Raw genomic sequence first — 19220 nt, 5'->3', positions numbered from 1 at the left:
AACACCCTCACAATAAAGGAATTCTTTTTCAGAAAAATGCCATCTAGACAACAGATATGCTCAAAACAAAATTACTTCATTACAGCCCCTTCCACATCATGAAATACCCTCTCAACTATTTGTTACGGACAGCTTGTGACTCAGGTGATACCCTGAGTCCTGATGCCACTTCCTAGAACCAAGACTGGCACACAGAAATACATATATATATAATAATATAATTTGCTGCCACTTGAGGCAGCCACAAGTTCTGCCTGACACAAGGCAGAAGCAACTGGAAAGCATTCAAGCACAGCAAGATCACACGCTAGTATTTTCTGTGCTGCACTGATATGTGGTTCCCTAGGGGTAACTCTTCCAGCCTGCAGGAAGCCTGCATGCTCATTTGCATTTTCCTATTTAACTGCTCTCATTAAAACGTAACGAACCCTCCTGCAGGAAATCTTAAAATTATGCCAGAAGCACCCAGGCTTGTGAAATGATTAAACAAAGAAAAACTGTTAGACATGCAGGGGAAAATTAAAATCAGAGCTTAAGAGGTCTGATATTGGGGGACATGGCAAGCGAAGTTAATTCCAACACATAGGAGAGCTGAACTATTTTTAAACAGCCCTTTTTAAACAGGAATCCTCACTGAGCTCGCAAACTATATTTGGGAACTATTTTCTAAATGTAGCTCTCTCCCTAAGGGACTCATCACAGACATTAGCTTCTGTGCTAGTTAGCCTACATTCAAATGATTATCACCAAAGATCCTCCAGTGAGAGAATTTCACAGGAATTCACAAGTTGGTTCTTCAGACAAATATAATACCAATGCCTGAATCTTAACTTGCTTGCTACACAGTACCCATGTACCAAACGGTCAGTTAGGCACTTGGTAAATACAGATAGACACATAAAATGGCTTTGTTTAGCTTGCAGAAGAGACATAGTGAGGAGTGGGGATCTAATCAATGTCTTGACTATTTAGCAGAGGGAGGAGGTTACTGAGAAGATTGAGCCAGGCCAGAATCATTTAAGAGGGAAGACTGAAAGATAAGCAGCAACATGCAGCAGCTATAGCATAAGAAATTCAAAGCAGAATTTTCCAATTTGGATTTCAACTAGGAATTTTTTCCCCAGAGTAATACTCTACACGAGTCCAGAGAGGTAGTTGATCTCTATCCTTGAATGTTTTCAATAAACTGTAAGACACCTTGGGCCTGAATCTGGTCAAACTTAGCCCTGCTATAAGCAGGGACTATACCTCTGGAGGTATCTGAAAATTCTTCTCCACTTTGGTTTAAATCTGTATCACAAAAGGTGCTTGCAAGGTGACATAAGTACAAATCCTAACTCATCCAAGGACCCAGATTCCAAAACTTTCAGCTTCTAACATGAAAAAGTTCACTTTTGTATGCTATATTTAATATTACATTTGAAATAAGTAATGGACTAAGCATAGCACTGTCTTTAAGAAGAGCAGCTAATCCCAAATCCAAGCAGAAGTATAGTGACAATGAAAATGCTCTTTGAAGACCAAGACCTGCATTAGCCTAGCTCCAAAGAAGACAAATCAGTGGCTCCATTACTCAAACTTCCTATAAATGCAATCTGCAGCACATGGGAAATTAGTGACTTCAAAGGACTGTACAAATTACCAGAGAAAATATATAGGACAAACACTTTCAGGAAACCTCATCCCTTCTCATATTATCAGTGCGTTCCTTGGGCAAGATCTTTTTAAGAGAGGACTGCTCAAATACAGATTTTAGAGTTATGGTCATTTAAACAACCAAAGTTGGTACTATTCCTTGTATTCAGTTTCAAATGTGCTCAAACAAACTGTTCACATGGATGCTTAATTCCAGTGCTTAGTCAGTCATTTATTCCTAGGCCTTGAGGAAACCAATGATTCAGAAACAGGAAGTCTCTTTTTGCTCACAGTAAGCCCCATAAGGGGCAGCTGTCACTGCCAAGCCTTCCATTAACAACACATTTCATCTTCTAAATATTAATAGTCACATCAATTAGTTACACCAATTATCTGCACTAAAAATCTCATGAGAGGCATCTTACGTCATGGCCTGGTATATTGATTCAATGCCGTAACGCATTGCAAATTCATCCACGATCTCTTGAGCTGTCTCATCAAAATACACCTTCCAGGCATCATCTCCTTTGGCATCAGGGATCTTCACCACCCCAGTCCCTTGCACATCTGTGAGATGGTGAAAGAGGTTCTGAAATACAAAACAGGGGTGATATTATATGTGAGGTTGCTAAAGCCTCCAAGTGAGGTTCATGAAAACCTTGGAACTACTGAGAAGGTGACACTAGGACAAATTTCTTTGCTCTCCTCCCTTTCTTTTCCTCTACCCACTATGTATTTTTCTGCTTTTATATTCTTTGCTTCTTTGGTGCTCCTAGCTGATTTTTTTTGCATGCATATCTGCAACTTCACCCAGCAGACACTGTGAATGATACACGAGTGTTTCAGTGCAGTTAAACTACAGACTAATTAGTTTCCTGAAACCTACACATTTCTGTCCTCGGAATGAAATGCCTTAACATAGCTACCGGATATAACGGCTCTGTATCAGCTTTGTAATTATTATTATGCAGCAAAACGGTCCAAACGGATTTATTTTTTTTTTTCTGAAAAGAACTTCTTAGGATCACCCCTAACAACTAGACACTTGCATTATTATTCAATATAATCTTTCACTTTATCTAACACTGCGAAGGCTTTCAGTTATCATTGCTGTGCAGACATCGCAAATTCGGTTCAGTGGGTTTCTCAGTAATCCTCAAATTCACATCACAGATTCATCAGCCTTTCAGACTGCTGGCTCCCTGTAGTAAGGTCTACAGAAGTCTAATGATCTCATCAGAAGCTAGAGGACTCTGCTTTACACTACTATATTTTGTGATTAAATTATTCCAGCTGTAAATCATCTTCATTATATGATACACAAATGAAAGAAGAAGAGACAAATTGGCAAAAAAGAAGGGCAGCAGCAAGTGATCATGCATGTTTAGAAGGAAAAAACAAAATAGCTCACCAAACAGAAGCCATTACTGAAATAAAGAACAGTAAATGTGTACTGGAGGACAGAACAAAGCCTATTAAAGGAAGCCTACTGAGGTTTTTCTAAGCTTTGTATCTATCTGTTCCAGCCAGAAAACTGGTCAGATAGTACTCATGTAGCCCAGAGTCTAGATAAACATGTTGTTCCTGTAGCTGTCCTTCTTTACTAAACCTAAATCTGTTTAAACACCACTAGATCTCATGACATTCTTGTATGTCAGCTGAAAGGGGCTCTGACTGCTCTTCCTTCTTTGGGCACTTAAGACTGACCCTGCGACCTGCCTTGCCTTCAGTAAATAGACTGGGCACCACACATCTCTCCAAGACAGAGTTTTGCCTTTCAGAGTTTCTGACATATTATCTTTGGGTTTCTCCCGTCTTCTGCAGCTCTGCCAGCCCAGTTTATTCCATTCTGACACAGGCCTTGTAACATCAGCTTAGCTTCTGTTCCCCAGTATTTCATAGCTATACACTAGTTCAGGAGCACAAAGGAATTTAAAACACCAGGATCTGCATCATTCAACAGCCAGATCTGAAGCTCTGCCAGATCAGAATTTACTCATAAAGCATTTCAGTATGGTTTCTCTAAAGAAGGATATAGTTTCAGCACATGCCTCAAGGAAATTCAGAGGTTTCTGCACATTAAACCTACTGGGGGGTTCTCAGTTGGAGCAATGCCTGATCTCTGCCTGACAGCAGTGCAGCTGTGACAGTGAGACAGACTGCCCCAGCCAGCTCTCAGTGAGGGGGTAAAGCCTAAAGCCTTCTTTGCCTTCCTGACAAATGTAGGTTTGATGATTCATTGTGTATCCAGGCCTGCAGTGCAGGGAAAAGAAAGCCCATGTATGACAAGCAGGAACATTTCAAGGCAACAAAGGTCAGAAAATTGCTTCTTCAAGAGACAGACTGGGCATGGTGATGACCAATCTGAAACAGTTTCTTACCTCATGAAGGCAAGTGTACTGTACATGGTATGGAGCCACCTTCTCCTCTCCTTTGATCTCCACACTGATCTGCAGGCGAATAGCCCCAGACACTGCAGACTTATCTGTACGCTTCTCTAGAAGGAAAATTTACCAGCAATCACATTCATTTTTCATCTTCAGAGCACAGCCATCTTGGGGTAATAACTTTAGAAAAGAAGCTACCAGAAGCTCAGGCTGACCTTGTGATCAAGAGTCACCATGGAGAAAACATCTAACTTTTTTCTTTCAAAACTATGAAAGACTGACTGTAAGCCAGGTTTTCTTACAGCAAATATACTATAAGGCCCTTGGCCTTGGATTCAGTTGGCTGAACTACAACTACCAAAGACATACTTTTTCTGAGAACAAGGCTGACTGATGTCAGGAATTTAGTCCTGAGCTCCTGGGACCTGCTGGTTTTGGACCATGTAGGATTATTACTATCTCTGCCAACTCAGAATCACCTGGTTACTTGTCAGTACCTTCTACAACATTCTATTTTGGTCACTTGGAAAGGTCTCTTCAACTACCCAATCCAGTGCAGTGCACTTGAAGTTCTTCAGAGACTGGTAAAAGGCTTGTGTCAGCAAAAAAAGGGCATAGGACAGGGAGCGTATTTCCAGCATAGAGAGAATCCCAATCCCATTCCAAGTATTGGCCCATTTTACTTTCCAATGCCTGACAGAGAAAACCCATAACCCTTCTGACATGTTACACTCCTCCTCTTCATTTTAACTGAGATGAAAGCCTGGCAGCTGCTGCACAGCACCATCATACACCCCTTGAAATTATGTGGGGTTTGGATTGCTTTTTTTCTTTCTTGCTACAGCAGCGTATGTCACTGCCAAGTGCTACAGGAAACTTTGCAGCAGCATTACTGAGCTACTGAACACTGATCATCCAAGTGTTCTTGTACATTCACAGACTAACGTGACACACTTGCAGTCCCAAAGCCCTGCTTACCAAGGTTGTACCACACATCCATTTCTCCACTCAAAGTACGGACTTCAATGATTGTCTGCCCCAGGAAATCATCCGACTCGCGTTTCAGCCGCTGCTTGACGCGAGACTTGATGTCATCATCTTCATCCCACACTCGCACCTTGATCCGGTCAGAGGAATTATGGCACTCACTGCAAACAAGACAAATAAAATGGTGAAGAGCACATAATGCATCCAACATTTATATGCTTCGCTCTCCTCTTCACCCACTCATCCAACAGTAGAGGGATGCATAAACAGAAGCCTCTTTATTTAAAAGTGGAGCTTCTGATAGGAACTACACAACAACCTTTTGGTGTACACTCTGTGACAAGATATACACAGTACTACAGACACATGCTAAAGGACTGTCCTGCCCTGCCCTGACTGTAGCCACCAACCAGATTTATGAAATGGCTGCAACTCTCCTGCTTGTTGTCATTCTCCACAGCAGCTCCCTAAACTTGGGAATATTCATCACTGTCATTGCTTTTGCTGTGAAACTCACAAAAGCCTAGCTAGGCTGGTACACTCAGCCTATGCACCCCAAAGATGCCTGTGAGCATCTCACTGGTTTCTGATAGCTCTCCTCATTAATGATCTTCTGCACAACTATAGGTGTTAGAGGCCACTTGTACTTATGCACATGCAGCATCTAGGGTAGCACAATCAAGGATTATGACAGCCTTCATGCTGTTGTCTAATAGAAGACAAGCAGCTCAGGTAGAGCTAGCTCTCTTATTTCAAAGAAGTCACAAAGCAGTGTCATATTAATGTACAATATGTTTTAATGGGATGATACAAATTGGATGATGTACTGTAGGATGAAGGGGTGAAATACAGTGTGTGGGGTAGAAGGTTACAAAGGCAGATACAAAGTTGGTACTTCATTACTAGAATTGGTTCTGTCTATTATTCACAGTTCATACTGATACTTTGTGCCCTGGGCAGATCAGTAGAGACATTTCCATTAAAAACAAAAAACCCAAAAAACACAACAACAACAAAAAAAAACAGTTTACTCTTTGCTGAATTAGCACCCTTCAGGTTAATGCATAGGCAGAATTTGCAGCTTCCCCTTTTTCAGGTGTTCAGATACCTTTTTTTGATACAAACAGGCTCCTGGATGTCAGAAGGGGGTAGAAGAACCTTTTTATAAGAGCTCTGCTCATTTACAGAGTATGCAATACAATAAAGCAATTTGAGCGCTCATATGAGACCATGACAAGGGTGATTACTCACCATAACCACTACAAATGTCTGCCCTCAAGGAAATAAAACCTATGAAAATAGGCAACTTCTGCTAAAGGCCCGTTTTCCACCCTTTTTAACTTTAAAATGCTGTATCTGTTGCTAAGCAACCTGGAGAAGAACGAAATGGGTCAGAAGAGATCTGCTAAGCCCAGTCAATAAGATGCAGCAATGACTGGTATTTGCATTCTCCCTCCCAACAAATCACTTGGGCTCCTGTTGCCACTATTGTGATTCAGGACTGCTTAGCAGACAGCCATGTAGCTCCTACCAATTTCTCCAGCACAGAGGAATAGCTGGGAATTAGATGGATAAAGTCTGAGGCAACTCAAATCACTGGTCTCCACTTTTGCTGTGTAAGCAGAGCTGTATTCAGAAGAAAAGGTTCAGTAGTCCCTCCAGCCTTTATTCTCCCTTCCTCCTCCACCACGCCAAGTCTACTTTCCTTTAACATAACTATGCAGCAAGTGTTCACAAGCAGAGAATGCTTGGATAGCTCTCTTTATAGCTATTAAATTGATCTGAGTGCACTGCCATATCACCAGCAACACAGCATAAGCATGTAAAAGAAATCTTCTGTTCCTGATACGGTGCACTAGTGTATATCCTGGCAGGACCATAGAGGCTAAGTGTTCAGAAGTCCATGGGTACCTAAAAACACAGACTGGTACACACTGCCATTTACAAAGCACCAGCAAGTTAGCTCCTGAATTCCTCAGACCTTATCTTCTGGCATTCCAGTTCTCAGTTAGAAACACTTTGATGTTGTTTCTTTGCTACCTACAGTCAGAAATTGCTCCTTCCTTCAGGAAAACATTCACTGTTTACACTTTAGGTGGTCCCACACCCATCATCCTATGCTAGAGTGACTGGCTGTCATCCTTTACTCAGCTACAGCAGCATATGTCACTGCCAAGTGCTACAGGAAACTTTGCAGTAGCATTACTGAGCTACTGAAGCTTCTATTTTACCCCACCTTGCTCTGTTGTTTTTAAGAGACTGGTCACTTCTTATTCATTATACTGCTCCTCTGCCAGACAGTGAGCCTTATCACTTGATCACAGCAGATGCAAACCTTAGGCTGGTGGTGTACCTATAAAACATCATCATCTAAGTCTATAGGAATCACAGCCCTTGCTTTTGGTGAAGCAAGACAGCTGTGTCAACACTAGCTCACCTTCCAGAGACAGCACCCCAAAATAGACCCATGCATACAGGAAAATTTGGTCTTGTTAACTGATAATAGGCTTTCTGACTAATGAGAAATAGCTTCCAATTTGTGGCTGCATCACAACTCTGTAAGACTGTGGCTAACAAGCTCTGCTGCTGGAAACTTTTCCCTTCATTAATACAGAAGCTGGTACATTTCTAAAGATGCCTGCCCCACTTCTTCCTACATTTTTGTGAAGATTGACTTCACTGTGTGCATACAGATATCCGTCCAGTTTCCCACAGCTGATCTCCCACAGCTTTCCCAAGAGGATGAAGAGAGAAGAAACACTCCGTGGCCTCATTGCAAGGAAGAAAATACTGAATGCATTCAGGCACATTTCAGAGTACAAGGGATTGAAAACCAGGTTTCCTTTGTATGTGGCTCAGAAAGTCTCTTTCTTTTATCTATACATCTATATATCTATATGGTATCTTGATGTATGCAGTGGTACCTTTTGTTATAAAGAACTTAATTTTATACTTCAAGCTATCAAATAAAATAACATTTTCAGGAAAAAGCACACCAAATCCTTAAAAAAATAAATTAAAAAAATTAAAAACAAATGAATCTTTGATTTTTTTTGTCCTAAGGTTCTCTGCCTGAAGTCAGTGGTTGCAGAAGCAGTGAAAGCAGATGAGCCTGGTTTTGTTGACCTGCTATCTATCCCACTCTCTACCTCCATCTCTTCTGCCACATTCCCCTTTGGCCTTACCCAGCCATATTCCCCACACATGCCCCTTGTGCCATCTGCATCTGAACTCTTCCCAGCCAGGCAGAGGCAAAGCACATGAGCACACAAAGCTGTAGTTAATTTTCATCTTCACACATCATTGGGCATGCCCACACACACTAACTGGTAGATAAGTGGTTAAACAGAACAGGCTGAACTTAGGCTGCAAGTGCTTCCCACAACGAAGTTATTAATTTGTATCCTAGCTCAAATTTCTACCAAAAAAAATTGCCAGAAGTGGTTCTTGGTTCTGAGACTGATGTCCATCTGTAAAGGCTGGTGCAAATTGGCTCAGATGATATCAGGGGTCGGACTGTGCATTGCATCTTCCTCTTCTCAAAAAGTGGAGACAAAGAAAAAGGACAAGGGTCTAAAAATGAACAGAACACTACTTTTGAGCCAGTGAGTCATACACTGAAGCAAAAATCCCAACTGCATTTGTGCTGTGTTTGCTGCTTGTGCTAACAACATTTGCAGGACTGTTACTTAACCTCCACAGGAACACTAAAAGCCAAAGTCCTAAGCCTTGTTAAGTAGTGGCAACACTGAACATTTGCAAAAGCTCTGCTAGGAGAAATACAAAGGTATACCTATGAAACAGTGTGTCCGGAAATTCTAAAATTATCTCTACCCACATAAATTTAAAGGATGTAGAGTGCCAAACTGAAAACCTATAACTTTCTAATACCATTAAATCATGTTGCTGAACCTACAGTCATGAAGATAGAATCTAATAAATACCCATAAGGGTGGAAGAAGGTCCCTTTGTACCATATTCCCTTTGAGACCATGGAGGTTCTGCAGAGGGATCCAGACAGGCTTGATTGATGGGCCAAGGCCACTAGTATGAGCTTCACCAAGGCCAAATGCTGGGTCCTGCACTTTGGCCACAACAACCCCCAGCAGTGCTGCAGGCTTCGAGAGGAGTGCTTGGAGAGCTGCCCAGCAGAGAGGGACCTGGGGGTATTGACTGACAGCAGCTGAACATGAGCCAGCAGTGTGCCCAGGTGGCCAAGAAGGCAAATGGCATCCTGGTCTGTATCAGGAACACTGTGAACAGCAGGACCAGGGAGGTGATCTTGCCCTTGCACTCAGCCTTGGTGAGGCTGCACCTCGAGTACTGTGTGCAGTTCTGGGCACTGCAGCATAGGAAGGACATTGAGGTATTGGAGAGGGTGCAGAGAAGGGCAACTGACTGGGGGTCTGGAGAACAGGTCTGACGAGGAGAGGCTGAAGGAGCTGGGGCTGTTCAGCCTGGAGGAGTCTCAGGAGAGACCTTATTGCTCTCTACACCTACCTGAAAAGAGGCTGTATGAGGCAAGTGTTGGCCTCTTCTCCCAGTTTACTAGTGACAGGACAGGAGCTAATGGGTTGAAGTTGCACCAGGGGAGGTTCAGATTAGATATTAGGAAAAAATTATTCACTGCAAGAGTGGTGAAGCATTGGAAGAGGTTGCCCAAGGAGACAGTGAAGTTGCCATTCCAGGAGGTATTAAAAAAACAGGGAGATGTGGTGCTTTGGGAGATGACTTAGTGGTTAAGGTGGTAAAGAACTGACAGATGGACTCAATGATCTTGAAGGTCTTTTCCAACCATGGATGATTCTATTCTATGGTCCTATGAAATCACATCTGCATAAATGATTCTTCCCAAACAATTTCTCACCTCAAGAGAGGTGTTATCAATACATTACCTCTGCAGGACACAGCCTTCTGTTTCTTATCACTAATGCTGCATGAGACCATAGCCTGTGAATCTCTAAAATTCACTGGGTAGACTGGAGAGGTAGGATGCCAACACAACTCCATCACTCAACATGCCTGTTTTATACACAGCTCTTTACTTAAATTATGCTGTTTTCTTGTGTTTTCTGCCTGAAGAACAGGAGAAACCAGAGGCCCCCAAAATGAAAGAAAAGTCCCTGTCTTGTAAAGCTGAGAGGCTAAAAAGACAAAAAGCAAGTAGTAGATGTAGCAAGAACAAACAATGGAAGACCTGTGATCATTTTAGAAGTAAAGTCTTGCTCTGAGGAGCAAAACTTAAAAAAACAGAAATTTCCTGGAAAATGAGAAGACAATGTAGCAATTAGTATGAGAAAGCCTGGTAAGGAGTTATAACAACATACACAGAAGGAGAAGAAAAAGAGTTGTCTACGGCGAATGGTCTAGCTGAAAAAACAGGAAGATTTGGATGTGGTTTAAATGAAATGTCTTGACAGGGCAGGGTACAACTGACAGCTCTATTGTGGCCAACCTCTCTGGGAATGGAAGGCAGAAAACTTCTAAGTCTCCTTAGAATGCCAAGTATCCTTTATTAGAGAGAAAAAAGGACAGTGTAGAGAACACCCAAGGCAAAATCAGATTGGTAGAAGAACGAAGCTAAAATGCTTAGCAGCTTAAAAGTTAAGCATGACAGAACAATAATATGCCCTGAGATGCAGCTGCTGCTGTCTAAGAACAAAGAAATGAGTTTTCTGTTCTTACTAGCATGAAACTCTTTTCTTCAGGGAACAAGTACAATCATTTTGCTGTTACCCAATGCTACAACACCGACTGACAAATTAATGGTGCGGCTCTCCTAACTACAGATAAAGTGATTCTGAGCATTACATCCTTAGCTCCATTAACTCAGCTTCCCAACAGATGCTTGCCACAAGGCATCAACTCTGTGTTTAAATTTAACATTGGAAACTGAGCAGGGAAACGAGCAGGATTTTAGTAGAGTATCAGTTTCATTATCTGCAGTATCTGGAGACTAAAGAAAACAAGACAAACTGAATGGCCCCTGCCATGCAGTGAAAGGAGGCTGAGGTTGCAGAGTTTCTTACGGTGACATTTATAAACACAGTGTACTCAGAAGTCTGAACTACACCTCTGGAACAGTCACATGTAATCACAGAGGTAACTGAAAGATGCTGAGTTTGATAACACGCTCAGCAGCTAAAAGAAAAACTGAGGAACTGAATATAAGGTTCTGGGTGAAAACCCAGTGCTTAGCTATACAACAGAACTCTTCCCAAAGGATGAACAGACATGTACATTATGTGGGGCTTTTGAATGCCCTAGCAAAATCTCATCTGCTATCAGGAGTCACTGCATTTATTATAACTCAGTCACTCTTCTGCAGTGACAGAGAATAAACATACCTCTTCAAAACTGTTCAGTGACAAAGTAATCTGTTCCAGGCAATGACTTCGACTTCACACCCACCATTCAAAGCTTCAGACACGGCTGTATGGAGACTTGTCAACCTAAAGGGGGTATTACTGTCAAATGAACAAGTAATTTTGTGCCTAGGTCAAGAATAACAGCAGAGTCCTGCTTCAATCCAGTAACTTCCAGTGCTCATCGAAGACTAGGGTGCTTCCTGAAGAAAAAGGTATGGACGAGCAGCCTCCTGGACTCTCCACTTAAAACAGAAACTCTGCCTTGCAGTCAGAAGTTTATTCTCCTAAATACTGCCATTGTAACCTGTTGAAATGGATGTTCAGCTTCAGCCTTTTAAAAAAGGATTCTAGAAAGCCTGTACTTTCTACTGATAGTCTAAACTATGTCTAAATTGGAAACAAATATTGTAACTTCACTGAATAGTGCATAAATATCTTCCCTCAAATATTACTGGGCTGTTTACTAAGGAAATGAGAGTTGCACTGACACGCTATCAAAGCTTCTACATCCCAACACGTTCTCTGAAAAATATACAGCTAAACAGAGATGAGAAATCCATACCAGCTGTCATCCCTGAATAGTCTGCAACCACCTGGCTCTCATGTGCCAACTAATCCAGACAGCTCAGAAACAAATGGAGATCAGAATATGCTGCCTTCTTTCCAGCCAGAATTAAGGACAATGAAAAAGACCAGAGGGCACAGAGGAGAAATCTACAAGGTAAACCAAGAAGGCTACCAACAAACCTGCTCATCAGAGCTATAGGAAAGGGATCCAGTATTACTACTGCAGAAGGCAAATGGGATGTACAGCAAGGGAAGCAGGATCCCTTACACACAGAACATATCTGTATTGCAGCAATAGCTTGCATCCCCAGTCGAACTTTCTCTTGCCCAGCACCACATACTGTATCAAGCCTGCAAAACTCTGAACTGAGCAGAAAGATCCATTCTTTGTATTTTTACAGGTCTTCAAACTCTAATGAAAAATACAAATATCTCTCTATAACACACATTTCTCTTTACTTCTCTCACACAAATATCTCTCTATAACACATTTGCTAAAGCTAAAGATGCAAATATACAAAGAGATAATCTTCAGAAAGAAACAAAACCTTCAATCACTTGCTCAGACAATGTGAACATGTCTCAAGAACTGGTTATTAATCTAAATAGATGCCTATAGTGACCTAAATAGTATTTATAATGGAAACCTGAAGTGTTTTCAAATCCAGTCTTTTCTAAAACATGGTTCTAAATCCTACCTTTCAAATAGGGTCAAGCCTATCACATTTTTTTTTTCAGAAAACACACAGAAAAGGAACAAATCCATATTTACAGAGAGGCATATAAATTAACATACTTTTCCATCCATCACTGTAAATAAGCACAGAAAAATTAATTTAAATATGTTACTCCAGACCTAAAAAATTTTGGTGTTTAGAACAACAAACTTTTCATTCATCTGCTGCAATGTAGGCTTTCAACAACTAGCAGCATACCTTTCTACCATTGATACAAACTGGTTTCATTCTTAGAAACACACATCCTCTCCTGCAACCCTTTAAATTTGACAATCCATTGATCTTCCTAATAATCTCTTCTAAAAAAACTTGGTATGTAATGGGTATTTTGGGCCTGCATATATTGATTTAAATTTCCACTTGATTATGTAGTAAAAAATTTCACAAAATTTTAAGAGCTATAAGCTGAAAAAGATCTATAAATGAAAAAAAAAAAAAAAAAAAAAAAAAAAAAAAAAAAAAAAAAAAAATGGGCTTGATGGGCTTGTAAAAGACCAGTGCTGCCTACACTTCTAAATGACTTCTCATCCAGTACACCCAGTATAAGGTGAGCTTTGACATTTAGCAATGAAATGACACATTGATTCCAGTGGCGAATGTTCTCATGACATCAATCTGGACACTGTGCCCATTTCTTTCATCTCCTCCTGCTATTCTAAGGCAGCTGAAACAGCCACCTAGACACAGGCAACATAAAAGTAGCATCAACTCTTAATGCCCAGAAGCATGTTATCTGCTGAATCACAAACATGGCGATAAAATTTAAACAGTGGCACCGTTAGAACTGTGACATTTATCACATTGCACTATCTATCTTTAAACACAGTATTTGCTGAAGCTCCTAAATTTAGAAGGGAACACACTGCAACTACCATGGTAACTACTTGGCATGGTAAACCAAGGTCCTTAAGCAACAGACTTGTTGCTTTTGTAACTAGAGTTATCCAAACAGCACCTTTGCATCCTTACTACTTACCAAGCAAGAATGTTACCTTGGATTAAATTAAGAATAAAGTCAAGGGCTTACTCACTCAAAATAGCACCAAGATTCTTCTGATGTTAAATGAGGAGCTCAAAACCACTTTAAAAACCATTTTTTTGTACTGTGCATTATAAAGGCAAAGCTGGGCTCATATAAACTGAGTTTAAAACACAATGAGAGCTCCCACTACATAGTTGAGGGAAAAAAGATGTGAGGAAAAAAAAAAGGAAATAAAAGGAAGAAACAAGGGAAGAGTTTACACATTAAAGGAAATAAAGATGTCTGAGGTTGAATGACCTCATTCAAAATCTTCAGATCCACCTACTGTCTGGATTTCATGTCTTCCTTTTGTTTTATAACTTGTTCAATGGAAGACATGGACCTATTGCAGCAAGTCCAGAGGTGGGCCATGAAGATAATCAGAGGGATAAAGCACAACTTCTGTGAGGAAAGGCAGAGATAGCTGCGGTTGTTCAGCCTGGAGAAGGCTCTGGGAAGACCTTACAGCAGTCTTTCAGTATTTCAGGGGTCTACAAGAATTACAGAATGTAAGGGGTTGGAAGGGGATCTTGAAAGATCATCTAGTCCAACCCCCCTGCCAGAGCAGGTTCACTTAAGGTAGGTCACACAGGAACCCATCCAGGTTTTGAATGTCTCCAGAGAAAGAAACTCCACAATCTCACTTGGGCAGCTTTTTCTATTACTCTGTCACCCTCACAGTGAAAAAAACTTTCCCTTATGTTTACACGGAACCTCTTACACTTCAGCTTGCACCTGTAGCCCCTTGTCCTATCACTGAACATCACTGAAAAGAGCCTGGCTCCATCGTCCTGAAACTGGCCCTTTACTTTATTGAGGTTGCTCCTCAGCCTCCTCTTCTCCAAGCTGAAGAGCCCCAGCTCCCTCAGTCTTTCCTCATAAGGGAGATGTTCCACTCCTTCAATTATTTTTGTGGCTCTGTGCTGAACTCTTCCAAGCAGATTCCTGTCCTTCTGGAACGGAGGGGCCAGAACTGGACACAACATCCCAGATGTGCTCTCACCAGGGCAGAGGGGCAGGAGAACCTCTCTTGACCTACTAACCACCCCCTTTCTAATGTACCCCAGGATGCCACTGGTCTTCTCAGCCACAAGGGCACATTGCTGGGGAGGCTGGACTGGCTGAGCTTTAAAGGCCCCTTCCAATCTAAACCATTCTATGATTCCATGATAAATTGAAGTTGTTTACTTATTCAACAAAAGCATGACAGAACAATACATTCTTCAGCCTTCTGAGAGTAGTTGCTGTCTAAAGAATTATGCCTCCAGCCTTTGCTTTCAATTCAGACACGTATACACTGTTGTCCTTGAAAGCAGATAATCCCTTCAGTGATTGTTACATTGATTTTCCAGAATCAAACTGGGAAGAGGGAAGGGAAGACCGGTAGTGTCACCAACAAGTGACAGAGAGCTAACTACCTTTGGCTGATCAAAGACCAGTAGCAGGTCACAGCAATAGGTCACAGGAAGTCTGAATAGTCTTTTATACAAACTATTTTATTATAAAAAAAATTTTGAAAGTAAGTCTGTTAAATCAGAACAGAAATACCTGAGTTAAAGATTTTTCTTTCTCTTTAGTTTTCTCTAGAAACACCAATGTAAGTGTTCACAGAGCAGACAATCTATATATACACAAGAGACTAAATGGAGAGGTGTGCACTAGGTACATTGTTAAAGACATCAACCCTCCAGACAAACACACATACTCAATGCTGAGTAGAAATAAAACCACCATACTTTACAGGTGGTATGGGAACACTGACAGAAAGACACAGCTGTTGAAACACAGATCATATAAACAAGTCCTTATAAGAGCACTTACAAGTAAAACTTCTCTTCCCAAACAGGGTTCAGATTCCCAAAAATCGTTTTTGTCCTCTTCTTTGTTTTACCCACTTGAACGGTTACATACGGATCACTGGACCCAGTCTTGTCTTTGGCCTGAAGACCCTGAGCACACACCACTGGAAGAAAAAGAGATGGGTTACCACCACCATGCAGTGAGACAATGTTTTCACACACCACATGAAGCCACAGTTCGGAATGGCCAGAGAAACAGGAACACCACAGTCATGAGAGCTTTTCTGATGAGTCATTGGTGCACTGCAGTGCCTGGGGTAGAAGAATCTCCACCAAATACCTGTACGCTGAGCAGAAAGAGGTACAGGTCAAAGCAGCATTTTTCTCTGTTCTCTCAAGGTTCACATCAACTCTCTCTTACCTTAGGGTCACAAGAGAGGCCAAGACACTCTATCACTCACCTGTGATGGTGATCTTTGCTGACCATTTTGAGGTGCCATCAAGCACACTCTGCTTCACTGTCTTCATCTGCTGAGCGTGTGTCATTTTGCTCTCACAGAACACATCTCTGATCAAGTCAAAGATCTCTGGCTTGTTCCGCTCCCGGATTTTCATACGATCCTTCATGGCCATGATGAAATTCTGGGTTCGGTCTTCAGCTCCATGCTTTGAGCTCTTCTCTGCTGCTCCTGTGCACCAGAAAGAACAAAGTGTTCACCAGAGACAAAGTCATGTTTCACTAAATCTGGACAGCAGGATCAAAGCCATGAGTTAACCTCCATATGTTGGCTCTTATTTCAACCTATACACAAGAGAATCAAAACCACTTAGACCTGGGAGGAGGTAGTGGAAGGGCATAATGGAAGGGGAATGCCCAGATTTCTCTATAACCTGGAACCAGCTTGCTCTGATGACCACAGGACTGATTTTCAATACCCTTGAGAAAGTTCCAGAAATTAGGTTCCAACTTTAACAGTAGATGTCAGCATACCTCTTCCTCTCATTCACCTTGCTAAATCCTTGAGTGGGCAGGTGCAAAGAACAGAACACAGGACCTCCACTACGAACACTATGTATGAGCTTATCTCAATGCTGCACCTCAGCACCATGGAAGAGCAGAAATTCAGATGGGTCAACACAACACAGACAGCAGTTCCCACTGATGTGTGCTCACACAACTCCCCATTCAGTGCAACTACATTCTTGTTCTCCTGCCTGGAACCACCCTGCTTGGGTCTGGCATGAAACTGCAGGCATCCAAAGTGACTCCCTGGATCCCACTCTATTTCATCAGTCTGGAAAGAGACAACTCAAATAATCCATCTTTAGAATCACAAAGGCATGGTAACTATAACAACTACCTATGAGGTAGAAAATTCATTATTTAAAAAGTTGTGCCATCATAAGCATAAGGTAGTACAATATACAGCAGCTGGAAGCACAGGAGTCAGGCATATGGTCTGTACCACACAGACATGTATCTGTACATGGAAAAAGATACAGGCCTTTAGTATGAAAGGCCTATAGTCCCTTGCTTAACTCTTTCAAATTATAAAAGCAGGAACTCAAGAGTGCACCATCTCTCTATATGCAGTCTGCAGCAATTTCAAGTTATGATCTTAAATCAGATTAAGTTAAACCTGTTAACACATTCAATCCTAGTATTTCTGTGTAGTTCAATAAGCTTTTGCTTGGTTTTCCTCCCTGGGTTGGTATAATTAAGCAAGCTTTGTCCTAGAAAAAGTATCTTTATCCAGGAGTTCACCAAATATTGAATTACCTTAAAAATACATATTAAATCAGGTGCAAGAATGTGCAAAGGAAGCCATTAATCACAAAGTTACATAAAACTCTTTTCTTCTGGGAAATGTATTGGGAGCACCCTTAATAGGAGGCATTACAGCTTTGCATATGAAACAATTTCAGCAGGTAGTGACCAAATATGAATAAGGTACTATGAATACAAAGACATAAAGGACCCTCAGCAATACAGTATAGCAGACAACCTTGTTAACAGGCTCAACAGGGTGCCAAGTGCCTAACGCTTCCTGGAGACATCCTCTTCTAGGGCCTTCAATCTAACACCTTTCACTGTTACTAACCTCACTTCAATACAGAAACAAAACTCACAACTTCCACCATCCAAAACAGGGAGAATAAAAAGGCCATTTGGAATAGACTGTGGCCACTGAAGTTTCAGAAGTTCATTAAGGACACTGCATTAAAAGGCATGCTATTGGAGACCTGGGTATAAGACAAGCCATGACTTTGCATTACCTGATAATTATTTTTTCATTTTACTTGCTAGAGGCTCGATGTTCAGTATTTCACTTAGTATAATAAAATGTATCTGGCCCAAAGTTTCCTATTATTGGCTTAAGATGAAATTAAATCAAAATACTGGAATTAATTACACGGTCCCTGCTGCCTACTCACCAGTGCTGAAGAACTAGCACCACCCAAAGTGATGTCTTGGATCAGGCAATCATGCAGCTGTAGACTCAACATTTATTACAGTAATATGAAACCAAAATGATACCAGGGGCTATACTTTGAACTTCAGGTAATAAGTGCTATTCATCTTCAGCAGAACTAGGTCTTCTGGGGATGAAGGTGGACTCCACACAGTATATGCAGAGCTACAGAAAATTATTGGAAAATCAGCAAAGGCCAAACTGAACATTTTGCCTTTTCTACCTATATAAGTTAAGAACCAAATTAAAACATCAAGAGACCATTAAGAATACATAAGCAGAGTACTCTGCTTCAGAACCATCCTCTAAATAAATTACGAGTCCAACAGCTTGAAAATCTAAATGTTTCACTGTTTATCACTGAGATGGAACAAGAATTTATTACAGTTCTGGGGTGGCATGGTCTGCGTTGCTGTCTTAATACATGCACTCCAGAAGCATCAACTGATGCTTGAACATTCAAAGTTTGACAAATTCCAGATAAAATGAGTGTTTAACAACCCTACCACCTCCAGAGAGCTTACATAGTGCATTTAACCTTCTGCAAGGCTAGCAGCAGTCTGGGGCACACTGAGTTGTAGGAAGTGGAAGCCAAGTCTCATAGACCCTCTGAGAGCCCTCTCTTTAGTCACCTCAAAGGTTGTCTCTTTCTCCTAACTTCCAGAGAAAATCACCCATTTCCATTCATTCTGCTTCCTAACTCTGCCCAGATAATTCACCCAGGTAAGAAGGCTACATTATTTCTTCCTTGTGAAAGGAAGAAATACTCTCTCTCCCTGCAGACACTGCACCTGAACTGCAGGGCAAAAGTCAGAATTGGACATACACCCTATTTAGCAATACAGATTAATAAAAAATGGACAAACACTCTGCCTCCACAACATGCTCTCTTTCTTAACATCTGCTGGTTGGTACAATACCACCAGAGTTTCCAAAACAAGCACTGGGGGAGTAACTGCCCCTAATATATGTGATATAAACCCAAATCATGACTCTATACTGGTAGAAGGTAGCTTTCCTGCTCTTGGACTTGGATAGTATTTATTCAGTTGCAAAAAGAAGGCTTTGTCCAGTGGATCATTTTTCAAGTAATTCTGTAAATGGCATTAGACAGGCAAAGAAATACACAAGTACTGTGTAGTAGTATCATACAAATGGTACTGGGTTTTCCTTCTCTCTTCTTCTCTAGAACTGAATTATGAGTCAATTTATGACTGGAAACAGAAAACAAATAAGTCTATATCA

At 41.2% G+C, this 19220-nt stretch overlaps 1 protein-coding gene across 1 annotated transcript in view; it reads right to left on the bottom strand.

Annotated features, from left to right (window-relative positions):
- UNC13B (unc-13 homolog B) overlaps window positions 1–19220 on the bottom strand; it is a 211865-nt gene that overhangs the window by 54078 nt on the left and 138567 nt on the right. Inside the window, exons 16-20 of the mRNA XM_030467074.1 lie at window positions 15963–16190; window positions 15524–15665; window positions 5001–5170; window positions 4017–4132; window positions 2061–2224 (exon numbers count right to left, since the gene is read on the bottom strand). Coding sequence (XP_030322934.1) covers window positions 2061–2224; window positions 4017–4132; window positions 5001–5170; window positions 15524–15665; window positions 15963–16190 — 820 coding nt within the window. The remainder of the gene's footprint in view (window positions 1–2060; window positions 2225–4016; window positions 4133–5000; window positions 5171–15523; window positions 15666–15962; window positions 16191–19220) is intronic.

This window comes from Calypte anna, chromosome Z, assembly GCF_003957555.1.
Source record: "Calypte anna isolate BGI_N300 chromosome Z, bCalAnn1_v1.p, whole genome shotgun sequence".
In the NCBI taxonomy this organism is placed as follows: domain Eukaryota; kingdom Metazoa; phylum Chordata; class Aves; order Apodiformes; family Trochilidae; genus Calypte; species Calypte anna.
This window is presented reverse-complemented; position numbering and strand designations above follow the sequence as displayed.